Source organism: Glandiceps talaboti, chromosome 3 (genome assembly GCF_964340395.1).
Source record: "Glandiceps talaboti chromosome 3, keGlaTala1.1, whole genome shotgun sequence".
NCBI classification, from domain to species: Eukaryota; Metazoa; Hemichordata; class Enteropneusta; family Spengelidae; genus Glandiceps; species Glandiceps talaboti.
In genome coordinates, this window is record NC_135551.1 from 27,265,857 (window position 1) to 27,286,575 (window position 20,719).

At 35.2% G+C, this 20,719-nt stretch overlaps 1 protein-coding gene across 1 annotated transcript; it reads left to right on the forward strand.

Moving 5' to 3' along the window:
- Positions 1–2,086: 2,086 nt before the first annotated feature.
- On the forward strand, positions 2,087–20,170 carry LOC144433322 (uncharacterized). Its single transcript, XM_078121629.1, has 7 exons — positions 2,087–2,718; positions 4,541–4,672; positions 11,827–11,900; positions 12,264–12,364; positions 13,131–13,295; positions 14,030–14,195; positions 15,232–20,170. The coding sequence occupies exons 1-7, from the start codon at positions 2,087–2,089 to the stop codon at positions 15,960–15,962; spliced, it is 2,001 nt and encodes a 666-aa protein (XP_077977755.1). The 3' UTR covers positions 15,963–20,170.
- The last annotated feature ends 549 nt before the right edge of the window (positions 20,171–20,719 follow it).

The following is a 20,719-nucleotide window of genomic DNA, read 5'->3' on the forward strand; positions in this document are numbered from 1 at the left end:
CGGGAGTAGTTGTTTTTCTATGAGTATTTATTGTATTAATAGTAACCAGATTTAAACTGAGTGCCTCCCGTAAGGGAATCACTAATTATGCAAATAACTCATTAAACTCAAAAAACTATGGTAACAGGCTATGGTTTTTGGACAAGTGTGCTTTCTTAGGTTAATGTATGTAAGAGTGTATGATACTACTTAATGCAGTCTTAAGATATACCCTAATTACCGAAAATCATTAATTATGCAAATTATTCATTAACAAGGTACATCAACTAACTTTATAGGATATACACAATTTGTTATGGTTAATGTATGTACTGAATTGTATTGAAATTGAAGCATGCAGTCGTAAAATATATCCTAATTACCAAGAATCATTAATTAGCAATTATTCATTAACACTGAAAGGTACACCAACAAACTTTACAGGACATATGCGATTGTTATGGTTAACGTGTGTACTGAATTATATTGGAATTGAAGTATGTATTCTTAAGATATAGCCTAATTACCGAAAATCATTAATTATGCAAATTATTCATTAACACTGTATGGTGCATCAACAACTTGATAGGACATATGTGTTTTCTTTTGGTTAATGTATGTACTAAATTATGTTGAATTTGAAGTATTTATTCTTAAGATATAGCCTAATTACCAAAAATAATTGATTATGCAAATTATTCATTAATGCTCTAAGATACATCAACGAATTTTATAGGACAAATGTATGTTGTTATGTTTAACGAATATAATAAATTATATTGAAATTGAAGTATGCAGTCTTAAGATATTGCGTAATTAGTTGATTTCGTTAATATGCAAATTTCTTTAATTAAACATCAACAGATCTGTCTCAAAACCTAATCAAGATTATATATTCCAAATTCCATTACAATTGAGCCAGCCGATTTTTAGAAAATGATGACACAGACAGACAGACAGGCAGACAGACAGACACACACACACACACACACACACACACACACAGACATTCCCCTTTTAATATCTCCCGTACCCTTACGGGAGGTAAAAATACCTTTAGGAATGAAAATGAGAACCATCTAGGTGAATGAATTGAACCGTTTATTACATGTCATTCCTTGATATCAATGTTTCAAGGTGGGATATAATCTGCAGCTTTTCATCCTGCCAGTGAGTACATCTTCATCTCCAGAAACTTATCACCTCAGTGAAATAGAAGTAGAAATATCAGAAGTACTATGACTATTGTTTTTAAAATATACAGAAACTGGCTAGAATCTGTTTCCTTGTCGTGAATAGCATAGATGGTCAGTCACATTAATTGTAAGACATGAAAATTTAATAACACCATTAATTAATTCAATGGAAGTAGAGGTGAATTTAATCCTTATGGCCATGCTCTATTTAGTGCCAAACATATGATCCGTGGAACAAAGTCTTCTGACTTCACTGCGTTGTCCATGCACAGAATTTTAGTACAGTTGTGTTTTTTTTTTATATTGTATTATTTAACTTTAACTGTGCCGAATAAAACACACAAACAAAGAAATCACGAATGTCCCACTGTAAAAAGCAGTCGCTGGTGGCGCTCCACACCTTCCAATCGCTTTGTTGTGTCATGTACCGGGGGGGGGGGCGTACATGTACACTTGTAAACCTAATATCTATTCTTATTTTCAAGGTAAATCTCAGTTTTTGCATCACCAAAAGTGTGCGCATAAGCCACGAAATAACATAAAATTACGCTTCATGGTTTTGTTGAGGACCGACTGCAGCATGTCTGGAAGCAATAAAATCACCAGAGAAATCACGGCGATCACGATACCATGACATCATGATTACATTATGTAAATTTACTCAGCCCGATGAGGTACCAAACGATTGTACTCTTTCTGACCTGTACATTCGATGTATTTGCAAATATGTATCTTATGGTAAATTCAGTCATTTGAATCAACCGAAAGTTCAATTTTACATAAAGGGCACATTTTCTGTATCATGAAAGTATTATATAGTTGGCTTGTGCCGCAATATTTGTAATGAAAAACACTATATCACGACTACATTTTACGCACTACTTTCAGTGACAGAAATATTTTCGATCAAAATGGCGGAAGTCAAGCAGGAGGACTGCTCAGACAACGAAATAGAAGAAAATCAATTAGTTGAGGAAGAAGAAAACCATCGAGATGAAGATTTAGATGAAGACGAAGGTGACGAAAGCAACGATGCTTTCGTTAATACGACGTACGACCAGACGGCAATTTTCATCGAAGGCGGTGGAAATAGCCAGAAATGTGGCTCGGGTGAATCGTTAATGGCGGACAGTGAATCGGGTGGTGTTTTAGTCAGTGCGGAGAGTGGTGCTTATATACACCATACGATCTCGCCCAATCAAATCCACATGCACATTAATCCAGGAGACAATTTTATGCCTGATGATATCGGTGGAGCCACACTAACCTTGGAAACAAGTGACCCCGATACCAAAACAAAGGAGGTGAAACGGTACAAGTGTAGTTATGAAAGCTGTACAAGAACTTATAGCACTGCGGGCAATTTAAAAACACACCAAAAAACTCACAAGGGAGAATACAGTTTTACGTGTACTCAAACAGGCTGTGGAAAGGCCTTTCTTACGTCTTATAGTCTGAAAATACATGTGCGGGTACATACGAACGAGAAACCCTTTTCGTGTGACATGCAAGGGTGTGAAAAATCTTACAATACGCTATACAGGTAAGGCATGTACGGGTGGGCTATAAAGAATTCGTTTTGATCACGTTTCCACTGTCAGCATGTTTTAAAACAATATGTCACTTTAACAGTGTCCACTTATTGCAGATGATACAAATCAGGTTTATGCTAGGGAGTCTCACCCTATTCTTTTCTTTAACTCAGACTCCTTAGCTTGAATACTTTGTATTATTGTGCAGTTGATCCACTGTTTTACACTCTTGCCTTTATTATAAGTTTGATAATAGGCATGTGGTACTTCTTGAACGTAACTGCTTCCATTATTGTGGTAATGAGACAGTACACCTGCAGTGTGTTCCACGGGTCTTAGCACTATAGCAATAGTTTGGTTCTGTGTACCTTCCCATACACTACATGTACAAAATGTAATCAGCAAGGTAGTTATCAGCTTCAGTTACAACAAACTACATGTGAACTGACTGCAGTAAAGGTGGCGGTTTTCCCCTCAGTCTCGATCCTCCACTCGGAACTGCTACAGAGTCCATAATGTAAAGTTTCAATCTAAACTCAAGTGACAGATCATGTGAATTTTTGTTGAGAATAACACTTACTTCTCAAAAAATTAAGGATATATAAAAAGCTAGCTACATATGATTCCTGTGAGGTCATCATCTTGAAAAACAACCAAGTGATCTAAATCTTGATTTGACACATAAGTGAATACAATAACCAACCACATATATACAATATGTATTCATTGCTGGTAATGTTGTTTCTTTAAAAAAGAAACAAGTGTTAAACTTAAATAAAGACCCATTTTGAAAAAGATTAAACATTAGGTGTGAAAAACAGTTATCTGACAAAAGCTATAGAAAAAGTTGGCCAAGCACAAAAGAATTATTGTATGTACTCCTCATGGCTCCACTGATAAGATAACACTAATGCGAGAATGTGAGATTGAAACCCTCACCTTTAACTGAAGTAGAGCTAATTGTCACATGCTATTTGAAGAAATCAAACCTTGTATTCAAGTATACCGTCAGTTAATTTAGAGTACAAGACTTTTATTACATGGGACTTGTTTACTGTTACTGACCTTTTTGACTCTAGCAGTTTTTATCGTTTTTATAGTGTTCAGCTCTGATGAACTTTTAGGGTATATGGAGCTTTACAAGTGCTATTATTATTATTATTATTACATGTACTTAAATGTGAAGGAAATCCATATATGCTATCAAAACACTAGACGATGTTTTAAATGTCATCAAAGACTTTCATCAACATTAAGGGACGATTGCACAATGTTGCACAAGGTCAATAAACAAACACCCTTCATTTAGGTCAAAACCCCCTCCCGTAAATGAACATTCACATCATGCGACATCACACGTTTTATATGATGTAAACCATGATGAAAACTAGTGGTCACACCACTTTGAGCAATGCAATGTAAAACCATGACGATAAACACATTAAATGCTACCAGAAACCAGCACCATATCTCACATTAGAAGTAAATTTTTATCAATTTATCATCTCAGTAGTAAATACAAAAGCTGTAATCATTGAAGGAGTTAACATTTTCAGTCGAAATTTGGTTCGAAGTGTGAAAATGAAGTTCAGCAATCGCATTGACGTCAGACCCCCTCCACCGTCCCCCTCCCCCTAAACGAACCAATTTTGCTTATTGAGTTTGTGACATTGTGCAGTCATCCCTTACATTGTTCTTGAAAAGTTCACTCACCGTGTACGTAAGTATTTTCACTCAAGTACATGTAACAAAGATTATAAACTCAGTTTGTGAGTAAATTTGTATTGTACTGGAGGAAGAAGAAGGCTAAAACCTTTTTCATTTTTTCAACAGACTTAAAGCACATAAGAGACTACATTCTGGGCAAACATTCAACTGTGATTCCGATGGCTGTACTAAATATTTTACAACTCTAAGTGATCTTCGTAAACATGTAAGAACACATACAGGAGAAAAACCATATAGGTGAGTATGTGCTAAGATGTAGTGTTATAGTGAAAATATGTAAATAGAGAGAATGGCCATGTAAAGTAAGTGTTTGGTAAGTAAAGGAAATACACCAAGGCACTGTTAGTGCCAAGTTGCATTTTCTACTCACACCATGTACCATGTACCACAATCTGATTAAAATCTGATGTTAGATAGGCTGGTTTTCCTGTGTTTACCTTTATTCCATCGTTATTGCGTCTTTTACGTTAGTTTTTTTTTTCCTAACGTAAAAGACGCAATAACGATGGAATAAATGTAAATACAGGAAAACCAGCCTATCTAACATCAGATTTTAATCAGATTGCATGTACCATGGCTCCTTTTGTGGTGACATTATGATATTTGTTATACAACCTCATGTCCTGTTTTCAGATATACACTGAACATTCACATTGAAACTAGTTCACAGTAGTCACAATGTGGTATGTATTTGATTTGGTACATGTTATACAGAAAATGTGCAAATGTGGAACTTTTGGGAAAATCCTGAATTTCATACTAAGATATAAATGCTGAGTCATTGTATTTCACAGTGGTTTACCTTTAGAAGAGTTGTCAAGACATGTCAAAAGTTAGCAAAGGAACTAATGCTGATATTATTTTATTCCAATTTTGCTCCCATGTACAAAGTTTAAAAAGCAGTAAATATATTACGTGTAGAAGTAATAAATCATTTGCAATTTACAAAGGACTAGTCACTGATTCCCTAAATTTGACCTTTGACCCATATTAAACTTGAGCGGGAATGGAGTGATTGTTGTGTTGTTAGGTATGGTTACCTTACTACTGTAGTATTTATATACTGATTCTCATTGTCAAATATTTGAGTGGTACAATTTTTCTTTATTTTTAATTCTCTGATCAAAAAGAAATGAAAACGAAACCTGCACAGAATTTAATACAGTGAATTTCATGGCAATATCTCCAACATCTCAAACACTGTTCTTTAGAATTGCAAGTTAAACTCTATCCCTAATGTAATTACACCATCCCAATTCAATAAAGAGAGTTATATTATAATATTATGTTCATGGCCTACAGGTTCCTATTTTCAAGTGAAAATTCCTACTCTTGAAGAGTTTTAAAAACTTTGAAGTAAATCTGTGATAACAACCCATTGTTGTACATCCCTAACAATACCTATGAGATGTCAGAGAAAATTTAGGATATTGTTTTTTTTTGACTGCATAAATTTTCATTTGAAATTTTTAACCATTTTGCTATATTGAGAAGGGGGATATTTATTTGTAAATAGATAAATAAATTAATTATGAAGATCATTAAAAATGTAACAAGTTATTCTATTTTTGTGTCTCTTACCTCTGTCAAATTATGATAATGTCTTTAATCGTATATTTGAAATTCCAGCAGGGAATATGATATCATTAATTCATACTGGGAAAGAATTAATATGTGTGCCCTACAATATTCCCTTAGTCATGTTTATTTTTGTCCATTTGATATTACAGTAATGAACATGTTGATGTACACATAATAGTCTATATTTGACATGTGGAGATGCTGGTATTTGACATAGAGTTCAATAGTTCAAACAGATAGGGTTGTTTTACATGATATGCACTCACAGACACTTTACTTTACTCATTGTAATGGAATTTGTCTGTAGTGTAGTCAATTGGAAGACTGTTCACTGTTTGATTAACATAGAATCTTTACTGACCTGTTAGATGATAGTATGTTATACAAGACGTCATGACAGAATGCCTTGTTGTCAGTATGGATTATGGGTTGGTATATGATAGCATACCTTGTAGTAGCAAGGATTGTTGGTGGATACATGATAGGATGAATGCCTTGTAGTCGACATGAGTTGTGAGTGGATACATGATAGAATGAATGCCTTGTCTGTATGGATTGAGGGTGGATACATGATAGAATGAATGCCTTGTTAGGATTGTGGGTGGATACATGCTAGAATGAATGTCTTGCAGTCAACCAGGTTTGTGGGTGGATACATGATAGAATGAATGCCTTGTAGCCAGCAAGGATTGTGGGTGAATACATGATAGAATGAATGCCCTGTAATCCACAAGGATTGTGGGTGGATACATGATAGAATGAATGCCTTGTAGCCAGCAAGGATTGTGGGTGGATACATGCTAGAATGAATGCCTTGCAGTCAACCAGGTTTGAGGGTGGATACATGATAGAATGAATGCCTTGTAGCCAGCAAGGATTGTGGGTGAGTACATGATAGAATGAATGCCCTGTAATCCACAAGGATTGTGGGTGGATACTTGATAGAATGAATGCCTTGTCTGTACATGTATGGATTGTGGGTGGATAAGAGGACATGATAGAATTCCTTGTCAGCATGGTTTATGGGAGTGGGGGATACATGATTGATAAAATGCCTTGTAGCCAGCAACTGGACTACTGAATGCCATGTAGTCAGCAAGGATTATACAGGTCAAAATGTAATACCTTGTTGTTATTTAAACTGAAAAATTCACAATGGATTAGGATTGAATTTGAGTATGAAAAACAGTTGTCAGGCCAGGGCTATAGACAAAGGTGGTACCGAACAAAAGAATAATTCTACCAAAGTCTCATGGCTTGACTGACTAAGTAACAGTAGTATTAAACAATCATCAGATATAGGTATATATGTATGTATGAACAGTGTTTCCGCTGCCTGCTCGCCAAATCGCAAAATGCGAATAAAATCTGCATTTGGCGAGAATATTTTTGATACAATTAGCCAAACTTGCGAAGCCAATTTAGAATAGAACACTAGAAAATGTATGCCTAAAGCTTGTCATTTCTTTGTCGCAACGTGGAATATCCGTAATTTAAACTACATTGTATTACATTTAGAAGGAAGTGTACACATTGTGCGTTCCTCGAAAGTTAAATAAACCATAAAATTGTTACATCAGCAATGCAAATAACGTCCGATTGTTCCCGTTCCATTGTGTAAAACTTTCAGCATCTGATCATGCGATCTATGCTTGTAAAATTTGATCAAGTAGTTCATCACATGCAAGGGGCGATTAAAAGATGAGTTGTCTTTATTACCGGGCCCTTCCACTATGCAGAAGAAATGTTAACTCATAATACATGAAGATAATCGTTTATTCTTGAACGATACACTATAAATAACGTGCGAACCAGACGAAGAGCATGTGTTCGATCTAGTAACAAAGCTCAAAAAGAAAAGGTTTCAGTTTTAGTGAGAATGAAATGGTGATGTGGCAGTTTGAATTTATCTAAGTGAAGTTTTCAGCATAGACTGTCAAATGATGTGGTTCATTTGATCATCCCTTCACTCGTGAGGGAAGATGCTTCGCCGCAATGGCAGTTCTATCGATGGAAATCCTTTCGCACCATGTCTGTTAATAAGTAACCAATCACGTGGACAAGTAATTATAACATCGCGTAGTTTCTAAACTACCCAAGACGTGCTCTCCACATCAGGAAATGGTCATGGGGCACATGAAACTGTTAAAATGTTATGCATACGATGGGTCATATTCAAATTTCACAGGTCGCACTGAGATTTAGAAAATAGTTACAATGAGAACTGATTAAAACCTTGATGTTCGGTCCTACAACTTTGAAGCAAAGATGAGAACCATACGTTTGCCAACATGACATGAAAAATGTATGTAAATAAACCAAGTAAAAACATACAAGTTTGGGTGATTGTCTTTATTTATATTGGTTCATTTTTATCGCAAAAGTTTGGCTAATTGAAAGTCTGGTTTGGCTAATAAATTTTGAGGCAAATTAGCCAAATTGCTAGTAAATTTTTTGACCCAGAGGAAACACTGTATGAACCTAGGATTTAATAATTTGCCCAGCCCATTTCAGATTAGGAATAAATTAAAGTAAAAAATTGAATTTCCTGGCAGAGCTACATGTTAGTTGTGAACAAAATACTGATGCTGTGTATAGAGCCTTATGGTTCCACAATAGCATTGTACAATACATATATGCCTAAGGCCATCTATTGTGTTCAGACCTAACCTCCATGTTATGTCACTTCATGGGATTTCGGGTCTGGTGGTTACATTGAAAGATGCATAATATGTTGTGTGTATACATGTATATTTCAGGTCTGGTGATTATATTGAAAGGTGCATAATATGTATATGTGCATGTGATTCTGTAAGGTAGAGATAATGGGTTGTTTTAGTTCAGTTGGAATTTATTTAGAGAAAATGTAAGTCTAGGCCCAATGGCTTGAACCTTGAAATAGTATCTACCCAATTGTTTTGCATGTTTATAAACCTGACAATTTGAGTATCTTAGCTGTATGATGACATTATTGCAATCTTGATTCTGGTACTCAGTATATCCAAGATGGCTGCCAAGAGAGGTGTTTTCTGATCACGTTTAACATGAATATCACGACGTTTAACGTGAATATCATGACGTTTAACCTGTCATCCCATATCAGAAGTGATATTTTGTGATAAACGTCACCAAGAGCAATTGATCTGGGCATAGGTATACGATAAATGACAGTATAGACTTATATTGCAATAATACATGGACATTTTCTCTCAGCAATTTAAATTGTGTTATCTATTCTAGACTGTGAACACAAATAGATTCTTGAACCTAATCAAAGGATTTGCTTCAGTGAACTTGTCAACAAAACATCATCAGCCAGCAAATAAAAGTCTCTGTATCTCCTACCAAACACCTATTATCTGAAACTTTGTAACGCCATATAGTTAAACGGACTGTTGGTGTTACAGAAGAGTGAGTTTAATTTTGTCTAACAATGTCCCTTTCTGCTCAAACAGACAATTCAAATTACCTGTCTGAGTACAGTTGTGGGTTAAAGGTCACTGAGGGTCAGAGGTCACAGTGATATAAGCAAACCTTGTTTCTAGAACGGGGTCAAATCTCAATTCTCTGCTAATGTCAACTGATCTGTGTTCAAAGATAATCAAGAGATTATTTCACTAATTAAATACTGTAGTCATATTTATTTTTGTGTATGAAAAATTTGGCAGAATGGCATTTTAGGATGTGTCAGGCACACTTTAAGATTTATTTGTCAGACAGTGCAAGGGGAAAGAAGACACTACATGTACTTGTAATTAACTTATCCAGTCAGTCACCATATTCTTTGCTTCTGTTGTTGACACCTTTCACAACAGCTGAGTATAGAAATATGACAATGTCATGCCAGTTCAGATGACAGTAGAGGAGGCGATCAGTATAAAAACGTAAATATGTACCACGAAGGTCAAATCAGGCTAAATAAGGAAGGTAAGATAGTAATGAACGATTAGCCGACATCTACATCGGATTTTAATCAGATTGAGTCTTTGTCATTACATAACTGATATCATGCAATGTACAAATAGATATCAAGATAAGACTGTTACCACAACGAGTCTTTGATCAGTACTGTACTATTGGGTCATATTTAGTTCAAAGTATAGCAAACCAGTCTCTAAATTGTAAGATATGTAAAGTTGTTCAGCTCACTGGCTGATAGGTTGGCATTGTATATTGTAGACTGAACAGTAAGTTGACCTTGAATGACCTCGTTCTTTTCAAAACATGTACAAAAACCATTATAAAACAGGCCGCTTAATGGTATACCGGCATATAACAGCTCACCTATTTTAAATAAATACAATACTGTGCATATGCAGACATAAACTGCTCTGTTATTTAAATACAAGTCAGTCAGTGTCCTTGGGTCTCCCATAATGCAAATTTATTTCTATTCAGGAAAACATATGGTGATCCAAAATTGTATGATGTATGCAAATGAAGATATGTGTGTACTTGCATGTGTGTACATGTATACGTATGTATGTATGTACAATGTATGTGTGTATATGTGTGTGTGTGTATGTATGTATGTGTGTGTCTATGTATGTGCATATGTACGTATGTACGTATGTATATGTGTATGTGTGTATTAGACTGTCAACAGTTGCTCACGACTAAACTTAAGTCGTGTGTGCGTGTGTGCGTCGCTGTGCTCCAATCCGGCGCAATACTACTATAATTGCATACTGATATCGAGGGCCGTCGGAGCGTGGCGACGACTTAAGTTTAGATAAAACGTAGAAAAAAAAGGTGCAAGCGACTGTCCACAGTCTATGTGTGTACATTTGTATATGTATGTGTGTGTGTGTGTGTGTGTGTGTGTGTGTGTGCGTGCGTGCATGCGTGCATGTGTGCGTGTGTGTGTGTGTGTATGTGTATGTATGTCAATACAATGTGAACTTCACATGTATGTCACTGGTATTACATTACCTATCATGATAGTACTGCTTGTCCTGGTAATTTATGGTACAAAAAATGAATGTATCTACAGTGTCTACTGTATGATGACACTTCAACATTCCTACAAAAGCTTATCATCTAGTCAGAATTAAACCATGTGATGTTTAGTCAATCCATAGACCCTACACCAAGGTGGTGTAGGGTCTATGGTCAATCAAACTCTGCCTGAAAGTTGATATTTGTCTTGAAGTTGACTATTCTATTCCCCATGTACCTATACACTAACTACTGACCATATGTGAATGTTCTAATACCCACTAAACTATTAGGCACTGTGTATAAGCTCAGTTCTGCTTGTAATAAATTATATTCCCCATTTCATTCGTTCGTTCATTCATTCATTCATTCATTCATTCATTCATTCATTCATTCATTCATTCATTCATCACCACAGTCACTGCAGGAAGGCATGCAAGCTTGACAATGACAGTGCTTACCCTCAGCTAGAATAGATTAGTTAATGTGTAACTATTTTCCAGCCTCTCAATCTTCAGAAACTTTGAATATGAGATTCAGTTTTCAGTCCAATTCAATTCAATTGAGATGAACTCGAACCTACTGGTCAGGTTGCTAAAAATAAGACCACATGAAACCAGGCAAATAGAATTATGATATTGCCCTCCTAAGGTTGTAGATCCGAGGTAAAGTTTGGCAGCTCATCTGGTGAAAGGCCCAATACAAAGTCATTTGGTTTGTACTGGATTATGTTTGAAAGTTCAAAGGTAACCTATGTAATTACATAGTTAGTTTGTTACATGGACTTAGCAGACACTAAGTGTTTGAAGGCTTAATTTCCACTTTTTATAATATCTCAGTTGATGATGATTTTATCTTTGTTTCTTCTGTAGGTGTAATTATTCCACCTGTGGGAAAGCCTTTGCTGCCAGCCATCATTTGAAAACACACATAAGAACACATACAGGTAAGACATGACTCAGCAATTTGAAAACACAACACAGACAGGTAAGGTATGACTCAGCATTTGAAAACACAAAGAACAATTGATTTGAAACAATGAAAGAACAATGGACCCAGCAGTACAAATAACAATGTAAAGTAGCTGTAAAGCATCTTTTGTTTTAATAATTGTGTGGAAATTGATATGCATGCAAAGCAGTATGGTTATCCAATATATTATTATTGTGCATTCTTTTATGAATGCATATAGAATTATGGATTGGTATCCTACATGCTATGTTGCCATGGCAAGGTATATCACCTTGGCAATGAAAGTATAATAAACCAATGAAGAGATGATGATATTTGTGGTGATTCATTTTTTCAGGTGAAAAGCCCTATACATGTAAAGAAGATGGATGTAGTCGTGCCTTTACTACACAGTATAGTTTGAAGAGCCATTTAAAAGGACATCAAAATAAACAACAGGTAAGGAATACTTTATCAAGTAAATATTGTATCTGGTGAAAAAACACCACAGGCTCATTTTTACTTCATTTTCCTAAATGATCTCAGCTAGTTTTACAGGTGTCAAAATCCGTAAAAGTTCTGGAATTTTCAACCAGTTTCTTAAAAATGCTGGAAAATGTATTTCACTCTAGGAAACTCTGGTGAATAAGATTTGTTGTGTGATCTTAAACCATTTTAAAAGAGCTGGACAATATATTTCACGGCAGGAAACTCTGAAGAATGAGATTTGTAAAGTGATCAGGAGTAAAATATCAAAAAATTTTATTGCTTTATCAGTAAACTGACTGTCATGTCAGTAGTGCACCCTCAAAGTTTTGATGTGCCACTGACAAAGAAATTTCTTGTCACCCACCAAAATTTGACATTGCCCTATCATTTACTATGTGATGGCTAACAAGGAAACATCTATACCACATCAAGTTTTTTTGGCCTTTTGTCATCTATCAGAAGATATATATATACCCAGTATATCAAAGTGATCCATATTAGGTCGGTTGTTTTTTCTTGGGGGTGGGGGTGGGGTGTTATCTATCAGAGGGAACGTTGTTATGATATGTGAAATTGTAGTCTGCTGCCTGTTGGTGAATTGCAAATAAAATTCTCCTGGAAAATGACATTAGTTGTCTAAAAACTACTTAAGATTGACTATCCTGGCAACCATGGAAGTTTTATGCATCTACAACATGACTCTTTTATCATGTATAACTGATGGTATGATTTACAGAAACCTGGTGAAAACTCAGAATCTAGTCAAGAACAACAGGTTATTAATGTATGTACACACGGAGAAGTGTCGTTAGAAGCTTTACCAAGCTATGAAACTAGTATGGCAAATAGAGTGTTACTAACTACTACCGCCGCTCCAAGTCAGGTCTTACAACAACCACTGGTAAGTGGAAGATGTAGTGTTTATGAGTACTAAAAAATTAACCAATACACAACCTAATAGGGAACTTGCAATCCAGACTGAGCATGCTCAGATGCAAAGGACTATGGGATTATCTATGGTTATCATAATACCTAATCTGGAGTTACTGATAAAATAAACCTCCCATAATTGTCAGGGTAACTGTAAATTGATAATTTGTGGTTACAAACAATGCATCAACATTGTTTACATTACTAATTGATTAGTATTTATTATCACATTTCCCATGATGCAACATTCAACATGGTGGGTTTGCAAGTTCCCTATTTGATTAGCTGAGAACTTTTGACTGCAAACAGTCAGTTTTGTTCACTCTATGATATATGGTACTGTTTACTATGATCACGTGACAAAGTCATATGGTTCAGGATTCCAAGCATCAATAGGATGTCTACAGTAAAGAACATGTATAGTTACTTTGGAATAGTAAATTAGCAACATATGCAATCGTTCAATCCATCTATTTCTACAGACCTTGATCATGCATTGATTTAATTATTCAGTGTTACTTTCTTAGAAACTGGTGGAACGATATATCCATACGTTGATGGTTTGAACAGGGACCAAAGATACCAACTACCATCAATTTACCATCATTTGCATTCAAAACCTGTAATACTTGGTGTACACAATTGATGCCAGTGATAAAGAAATCTACATCATGTCTTATCAGTATGCATTGTTGATTTTTTCAGAATTGTGGTATTTTTGAACAATCACCTCAGCTAAGCAATGCTAGTGCTGAACAGCTGTTGACAAATATGTATATGGTACAAGGAGATGGTAGTGTTACAGCCACAGTCCAAAACCCAGCAGGTACAGATGGGTCCACAGTTGAGGCAGCTGTGGCCAATATAGTTGGTAAGTGAGACTTAGTTCCAGCCACAATACATACTTGGTGACATTCACAGTACAAAACCCAGCAGTTACAGATGGCCCACTCTTTAGACAACATTGGCCAATAGAGTTGGTAAGTGTTATTTATGTGATACAGGGAGATCGCTGTAAACTACTTACAGCCACTGTACATACTTAGTGATACCACAATACAAAACTGAGCACTTACAGATGGGTCCACTCTTTAGACAACAGTGGCCAATAAAGTTAGTAAGTGTTATTTATGTGGTACAGGGAGATGGCTTTAGACTTGGTTAAAGTCACAATACATGCTTGGTGAAAACCACAGTACAAAACCCAGTAGTTACAGATGGTACACTGCTTAGACAACAGTGGCCAACATTGTTGGTAAGCTTTATATATGTGTTAATGTGGACGCATACAGCCACAGTCTGAACAAAACCATGTAGTTACTGACAATTCAACCAGTGAGGCAACCATGGCCAGTATAGTCTGTAAGTTTTATTTTACACATGGAGTACACACAACAACATGTATAACCATATCAATCTCCAATGGATCCATAGTTGAAACAACAGGTAGTAAATATTATTATGTAGATTATACACCCAAAGATAAACACCCATCAGTAAAAGAGCTTTGTAATCAGCTCTATCTGTCATTCCTTCTGTCTTGATTTGTGACACAAGGTGTAAGGAAAGACTTTGTTTTGTATCCCCTTCTGAAAATACCTCAACACACTTCTATCATAAATTTGAAATAAACTGGTTTGTGTATAGAAAGAGCTGAGAAGCTGAGATCACACTGTAAGGAATGTATACATATGCAACAGGTAACACCACAACCAAACAAAAGTATAAAATAAAGTTGTGCTTGGGGTTGCTGTAGACATCTCAGTTACAGATACAGTAAGAATCGTTTCCAAGATAGTATTGGGAAGGAGTGAAGGGTTTTGATTGCATCCTTCCACAGTTCAGGAGTTTCAAATATTGATGAATTATCTTGCAATGTCATATTGATGTTTAATTTATATTGTTAGTTTCAGGCATCAACCTCAGTGCAGCAGGAACTTCCAGTGCGACCACAGTAGAGGCTGTACAAGCTAATCCCACCACAACTACGCAGCAAACGCCGGCAACTTTACTTCTACAGAATGCCGAGGGACAACAGTTCATCATACAAGCTAATCTACCCGAGACATTGACTCAGTCTCAGACACAAGTTGTGACGCAGGTGTCAACAGAAGGGGTTGCACAACCTCTGACAGCTAATCTGGTACAGAGCCCAGCACAATTGATTGTGACATCTAACAATATGCAGGATTTATTTACAACAGTGAACACACAGGATAGTACACCACAAATCAGTGAGTCTATCTCACAGGTCAATTACAATACTCCAGCTGAAAATGTACCACAAAATCAACAACCTGTCAGCACTGTTACCCCGAGCAACAGCCAGGATCAGTTACAAGATAATAAAGAAGAAGTTTCAACTAATATACCGATTAAAAATATCAACAATGCTGTGTATGGAGGTGCTGAATATGAAACCATTTCAAATGATTTTGTGGTGAATTTACTTCAAAGTCACAACACTGATGCTACTGGAAATCACCTCATACAAACTATACCTACAAATAATATTATCAACACAGCGTTAGGTTTGAGTCTCTCTACTGTTCCCGTGACAACAAGTGCAAGCACGAGTGGTAACTCCTCAGATATGGACTTCCTATTACAACAAAACAATGATGAAGCCAAAAAGTAGTTTATTATGAATCCCACTCATTAGATAGTGCCACTGAGTGGTGATATTATACCTTTCCCCTATAAACAGCGCCATCTAGTGGTATCATGAACATATAGAAAGATAAAAGCTAGCAGTCAAGTGATTTTTACATATTTGTGGTGTGATATAGAAACACTAACTTGATTTAAAGTATTTCTTAAATATAATATTTTAGTGAGAAATGACAGCTAATGTATTTAACATTTCAACTTTACAACACTGAATGGCGCTGTTTACCTGAAGGACTAGATTTATGAATGTGAAGAAAATGTCATCAGTACTGCAGTTTAGCAGTTTACTGATGTTTGTCCAGTTAACATGAGCTAAGTGTTACACATGAAGTTAATTAAATGGGGTGGTGTTGAAATATAAAAAAAATAAGCCTGGCTTCTACTGCACAGCAGAGACCCGGTGTCATGGACTAACCCAACCACCCCTGTTTATCTCCGCAATGAACCATCTCCTCTTTGGAGAACACAAGTCATTGGATTATTCCATTTGCTTTGAAGGTATGTGAATAGGCTAATTGGAGAGTATCGTACACAGATGTAGGCTCCTACTATTTTCTTAGCACTACTAATAATTCATTCCAGAGTGAAACACTGGGTGTAGTGTCGCTTCATTCCAAATCATTTTCAATTGTCATTTTAACAATATACTTGTTGTAAAACTAGAAATATGGGGTTCGATTGATAATACATTCATATAATACCTACGTAAAGATGAGTAGTCACAGTGTTTTGTTGAGGATTGAGAATGCCAGTAAGACAGAGGCAGAGAAATCAGATTTAACTGGTGTGATCTTCCATATATCGTATCATGATTTGATTAGGAAACCGGGTAATGTGACTTTGGAACTCAGATAGATTTTATCTGTTTACTACGCTACACTCTATCTGCAACTGGAACATTGTTTGAAACTGTTTTGTTAGATTTAATGACTTTAATTGTAATATCGTACACCGTGAACAGTATTGAATCACTGGGTAAACATATTTGTGTAGTGCAGTGCAGTACACATATATGGTACAACCTCAAATCTCAATTGGTTTTTTGGTCCGCACCCTAAAATCAGTGCCCCAACTTGGTCATAATTACAACCTGTTACTGTACTAATTATGGGTAAGGTCGACCATATCAAAAAGGTATTGATAAAAATGAAGAAAAGAGTCAAGTTTCATGTAAATTTATCCAAATGTGATATATCTATAGAATATAATATGCATCACTCAGCAATAATATTCAAATGAGTTAATTATTATGTAAGAACTTCTGACAACACCATTTACAACTTACAAGAGTTATTCTTTTGCTTTCACCATTGACCGAAGTTTTTCTTGACCATTCTTCACAATGACATGGGCTCGAGTGGAGATCATTGTGAAATGACTCCAAAGAACACACAAAATATTGAATTTTGAATACAAAAATAATGACCTGTCCCTTTGTTAACATACTGGATTGGAGTAAAGCTGGAAAAAACCATGGCGAATTGCCTTAATATATAGTTTTTTGATAACATTGAATTCTACATCATAATGTAACACTTTGCACCATTTAACAGTGCTATGCAATGTCTATTTAAGATATCCTTTTTATAGTAGTAAATATCATATGCCGTAGAAATTTAGCAACTTAAGTTGTGTATATCTTTGTTAACAGTTTTTGATATGTACAGAGAAACAGATATTTAAGTTTGAATTTTGCATGGTTTGTAGTTATATTAATTGAAAGTGAAAGTGAAACTAGTAATTTCAAAAATGAATTTCATTTTAAATTATTACTGAGTTGTATGACAACATAATTGAGCAAATTCTAATTTCTATTATTGGATTTATTGGCAGTATAAACAGATATATTTATTTGGGATTGTGGATACTTTTTTAGTGTGACATCAATTTTGTAAAGAGTCAGGTTACATCACGGTGACAATAATTGTGAGTAGGGGGTATTTTCACAAAGATTCAGGTAGGTGCAAACGGAGGGGGGAGGAGTTGTCACTGGCAGGAGGAGGCAAATCTATAACTGTTTGTGTCTAGATATGAATAGTCAAGAACAGCTGGTTGTGACTAACAAAATGATATTTTAATGAAATTCCACACAAAATTAAAACAAGTTTTGTTTGAAATTATGTATGAAAAATTTAGACATTCAATCTTATCAAGCGGTCATTGTCATGATACGTCACCATGATCAGCTGTTATAGTGGTTTGAATAGCCAATCAAAATTATGATAAGGAGTGACATTATCGTTATAACCCAGTGGATTTTTAGAAGGATTTCTCGATTCAAAATGTTTAGATAGATTCCTCATTTCAGTATTGTAATGTGGTTAAGAAAACATATTTCTATATTTTGTCACAACTTTGAAATTTCTTACCCTGAAATAATACTTACTCGGCAATCTGTCACTTGTGTAACAACCTGAATAATGAAATCATGTCAAAACACACATAGAGAAAACTTCACTACCATCCTTCACATCAGCACATTGTATTTTGTATGAAGTCCTGATGAACCCAATGTCTTCATCAACAGAACAAATTTCAGATGTCACCATTGGAATCCCAAAATGTGAAAAATAATGTCATAATTGTTGAAAAATCAAGTAATGTCTCTATCCTATATTCTAGTGCTTATCCTTGTTTGAAAGTTTCACAATCAACTAATTTGATAAATAAAATAGTTATTGCTATGGGTAGAAGCATTCTGATGCAACATGTACAAATTAAGTTTTCAACAGCGCATATTTGCTTCTTTTCTCTATTTATATCATTGTGAACTTTGCATTCTTTTATTATATATATACAAGATAATGTAAAACTTAAATGAAAAGTCTAGTCAGACTATTTCTACCTTTCTAAGTACACTTGTATCGATTACTACTATCAACCTACATATGATTTTGGGTGATAAAATAACACCTTAGTAACTTACTCAATTTTGAAATCTAGTAAAGAAGCCCCACTGCACTTGACACCTGTTCAGCCATTTCAGGGATTTCCTGCAATGGTTTATGGGAAAACTCTTGTGATGACATCACAGATAGAAGAGTGTGTCAACACATACTGGTACTAAATAGATTTCAAAGTTTTGTAGGGCCATATATAGAATTGGGTACATGTTTTCTATAACCTTGGTTACATCTCACTGCCGCACAGTTTCCTCAAAGCAATAAGAAAAGAGACTTGTTAAAGTTCTGGTGCTCATGGATTTTTATCATTTGGCAAGTTTCAGATACTGTAAACCTAGATATGACTAATTAATTAAGTTTTATGACTAAAAAATCAATACTTATTTTTACATTTTTGTTTTCTAGCGAAATAAGTGAAAATAAGTCTTTATATTAGCAAAAATATCCAGGTTTACAGTATATGCTATGGTGTGCTATGTTTTTATCTTTTGTATTTTTGTAAGAAAAACTGAATGATTCCACAGTATATTTTACTAAAGGCTTTAGTGTTGTGGATACTTATTATCGCTTTGTTTCTTACAGCAAAGGAGCTGTTACAACAATGTGATAAAAAGTGCAGGAAATAATGAATCTCCCAGTGTCAAGTTCTGTATGAACAACAGGCATTGCCATGAGTGCAGTTGTTATTCCTCATTGTATTAGACCATAACATCAAAGTTTTTTATGTATATGAAAAATGTGTGGAAAATATTTGTTATCGCGGCTAGGTATGATTGGCACAGCCGTATATGGAATGATATGCTTTATAATCACAATGAACTTTAATATAGAAAAGTGTTCATTTATTTATTCTTTACAACTAGGATCTGAGGAAACATCAATAGATTATTGTAGCTTGGTGAACAATATGTATGTGAAATTTTATTTTTTTTAATGTTTGTGTTTTAACCACTCAGTGAATTTTTCACATTTTGTATTGTTTAGTTCTATTTTATTTTCTCATTTTTATGGCATTGTTTTGTAAATGACGGAAGTTCTGGCATGTCCATTGCAAATTCAGACCAGTGATTGTAATTTGTCGTGTGAATAATTACTGTGAAAAGAAGCAAGTTTTAGTTTGTCCATGTCACACATCTACTGGTATTATGCTAGAGGCACAGAATGGAGCTTATGTTATTTGTCTGTCTGTCTGTCTGTCTGTCTGTCTGTCTGTCTGTCTGTCTGTCTGTCTGTCTGTCTGTCTGTCTGTCTCTGTCTGCTGCGAGTGTGTGTGTGTGTGTGTGTGTGTGTGTGTGTGTGTGTGTGTGTGTGTGTGTTTTATACAATATTATGGCCAAACTGCTTCTTCGTCAGTGTTACCAACACTGATAGTTATATTTCTTTGCTGAATTTCTTCAACTTCATGAAAGAAGGTAGAGATGATGAAATCATACATTCTGAAAGAGTGACATCATAAAAATATTGTTCTTTAATACCCATTACACATGGTGTAGCTTTGACTGAGTCGATTACCCAATGTACTCGTTAAGAATTACAATGCTGAAAAATGCTAAGTATAACAGAATAATACATGACTCTTTTAAGTTTCTTTGCCTGTAGGCATTCATGAGTTTCAAATTGGGTAAAATATTTCAGGCTATATAAGATGTACTAATTAAACAAAAATCTTTGGTGGTTGATATTCAACTTAAATTCTAAGTTATGTATATTTCGGAGTAAGGTGTTCCATGCTTCACATCATAGCTTAAATAGGATAATGAATGCTGGGTAATAGTACAAACCAACTGTCTTTTCATAGTAGCAAATTAAAGGTACTTATTAT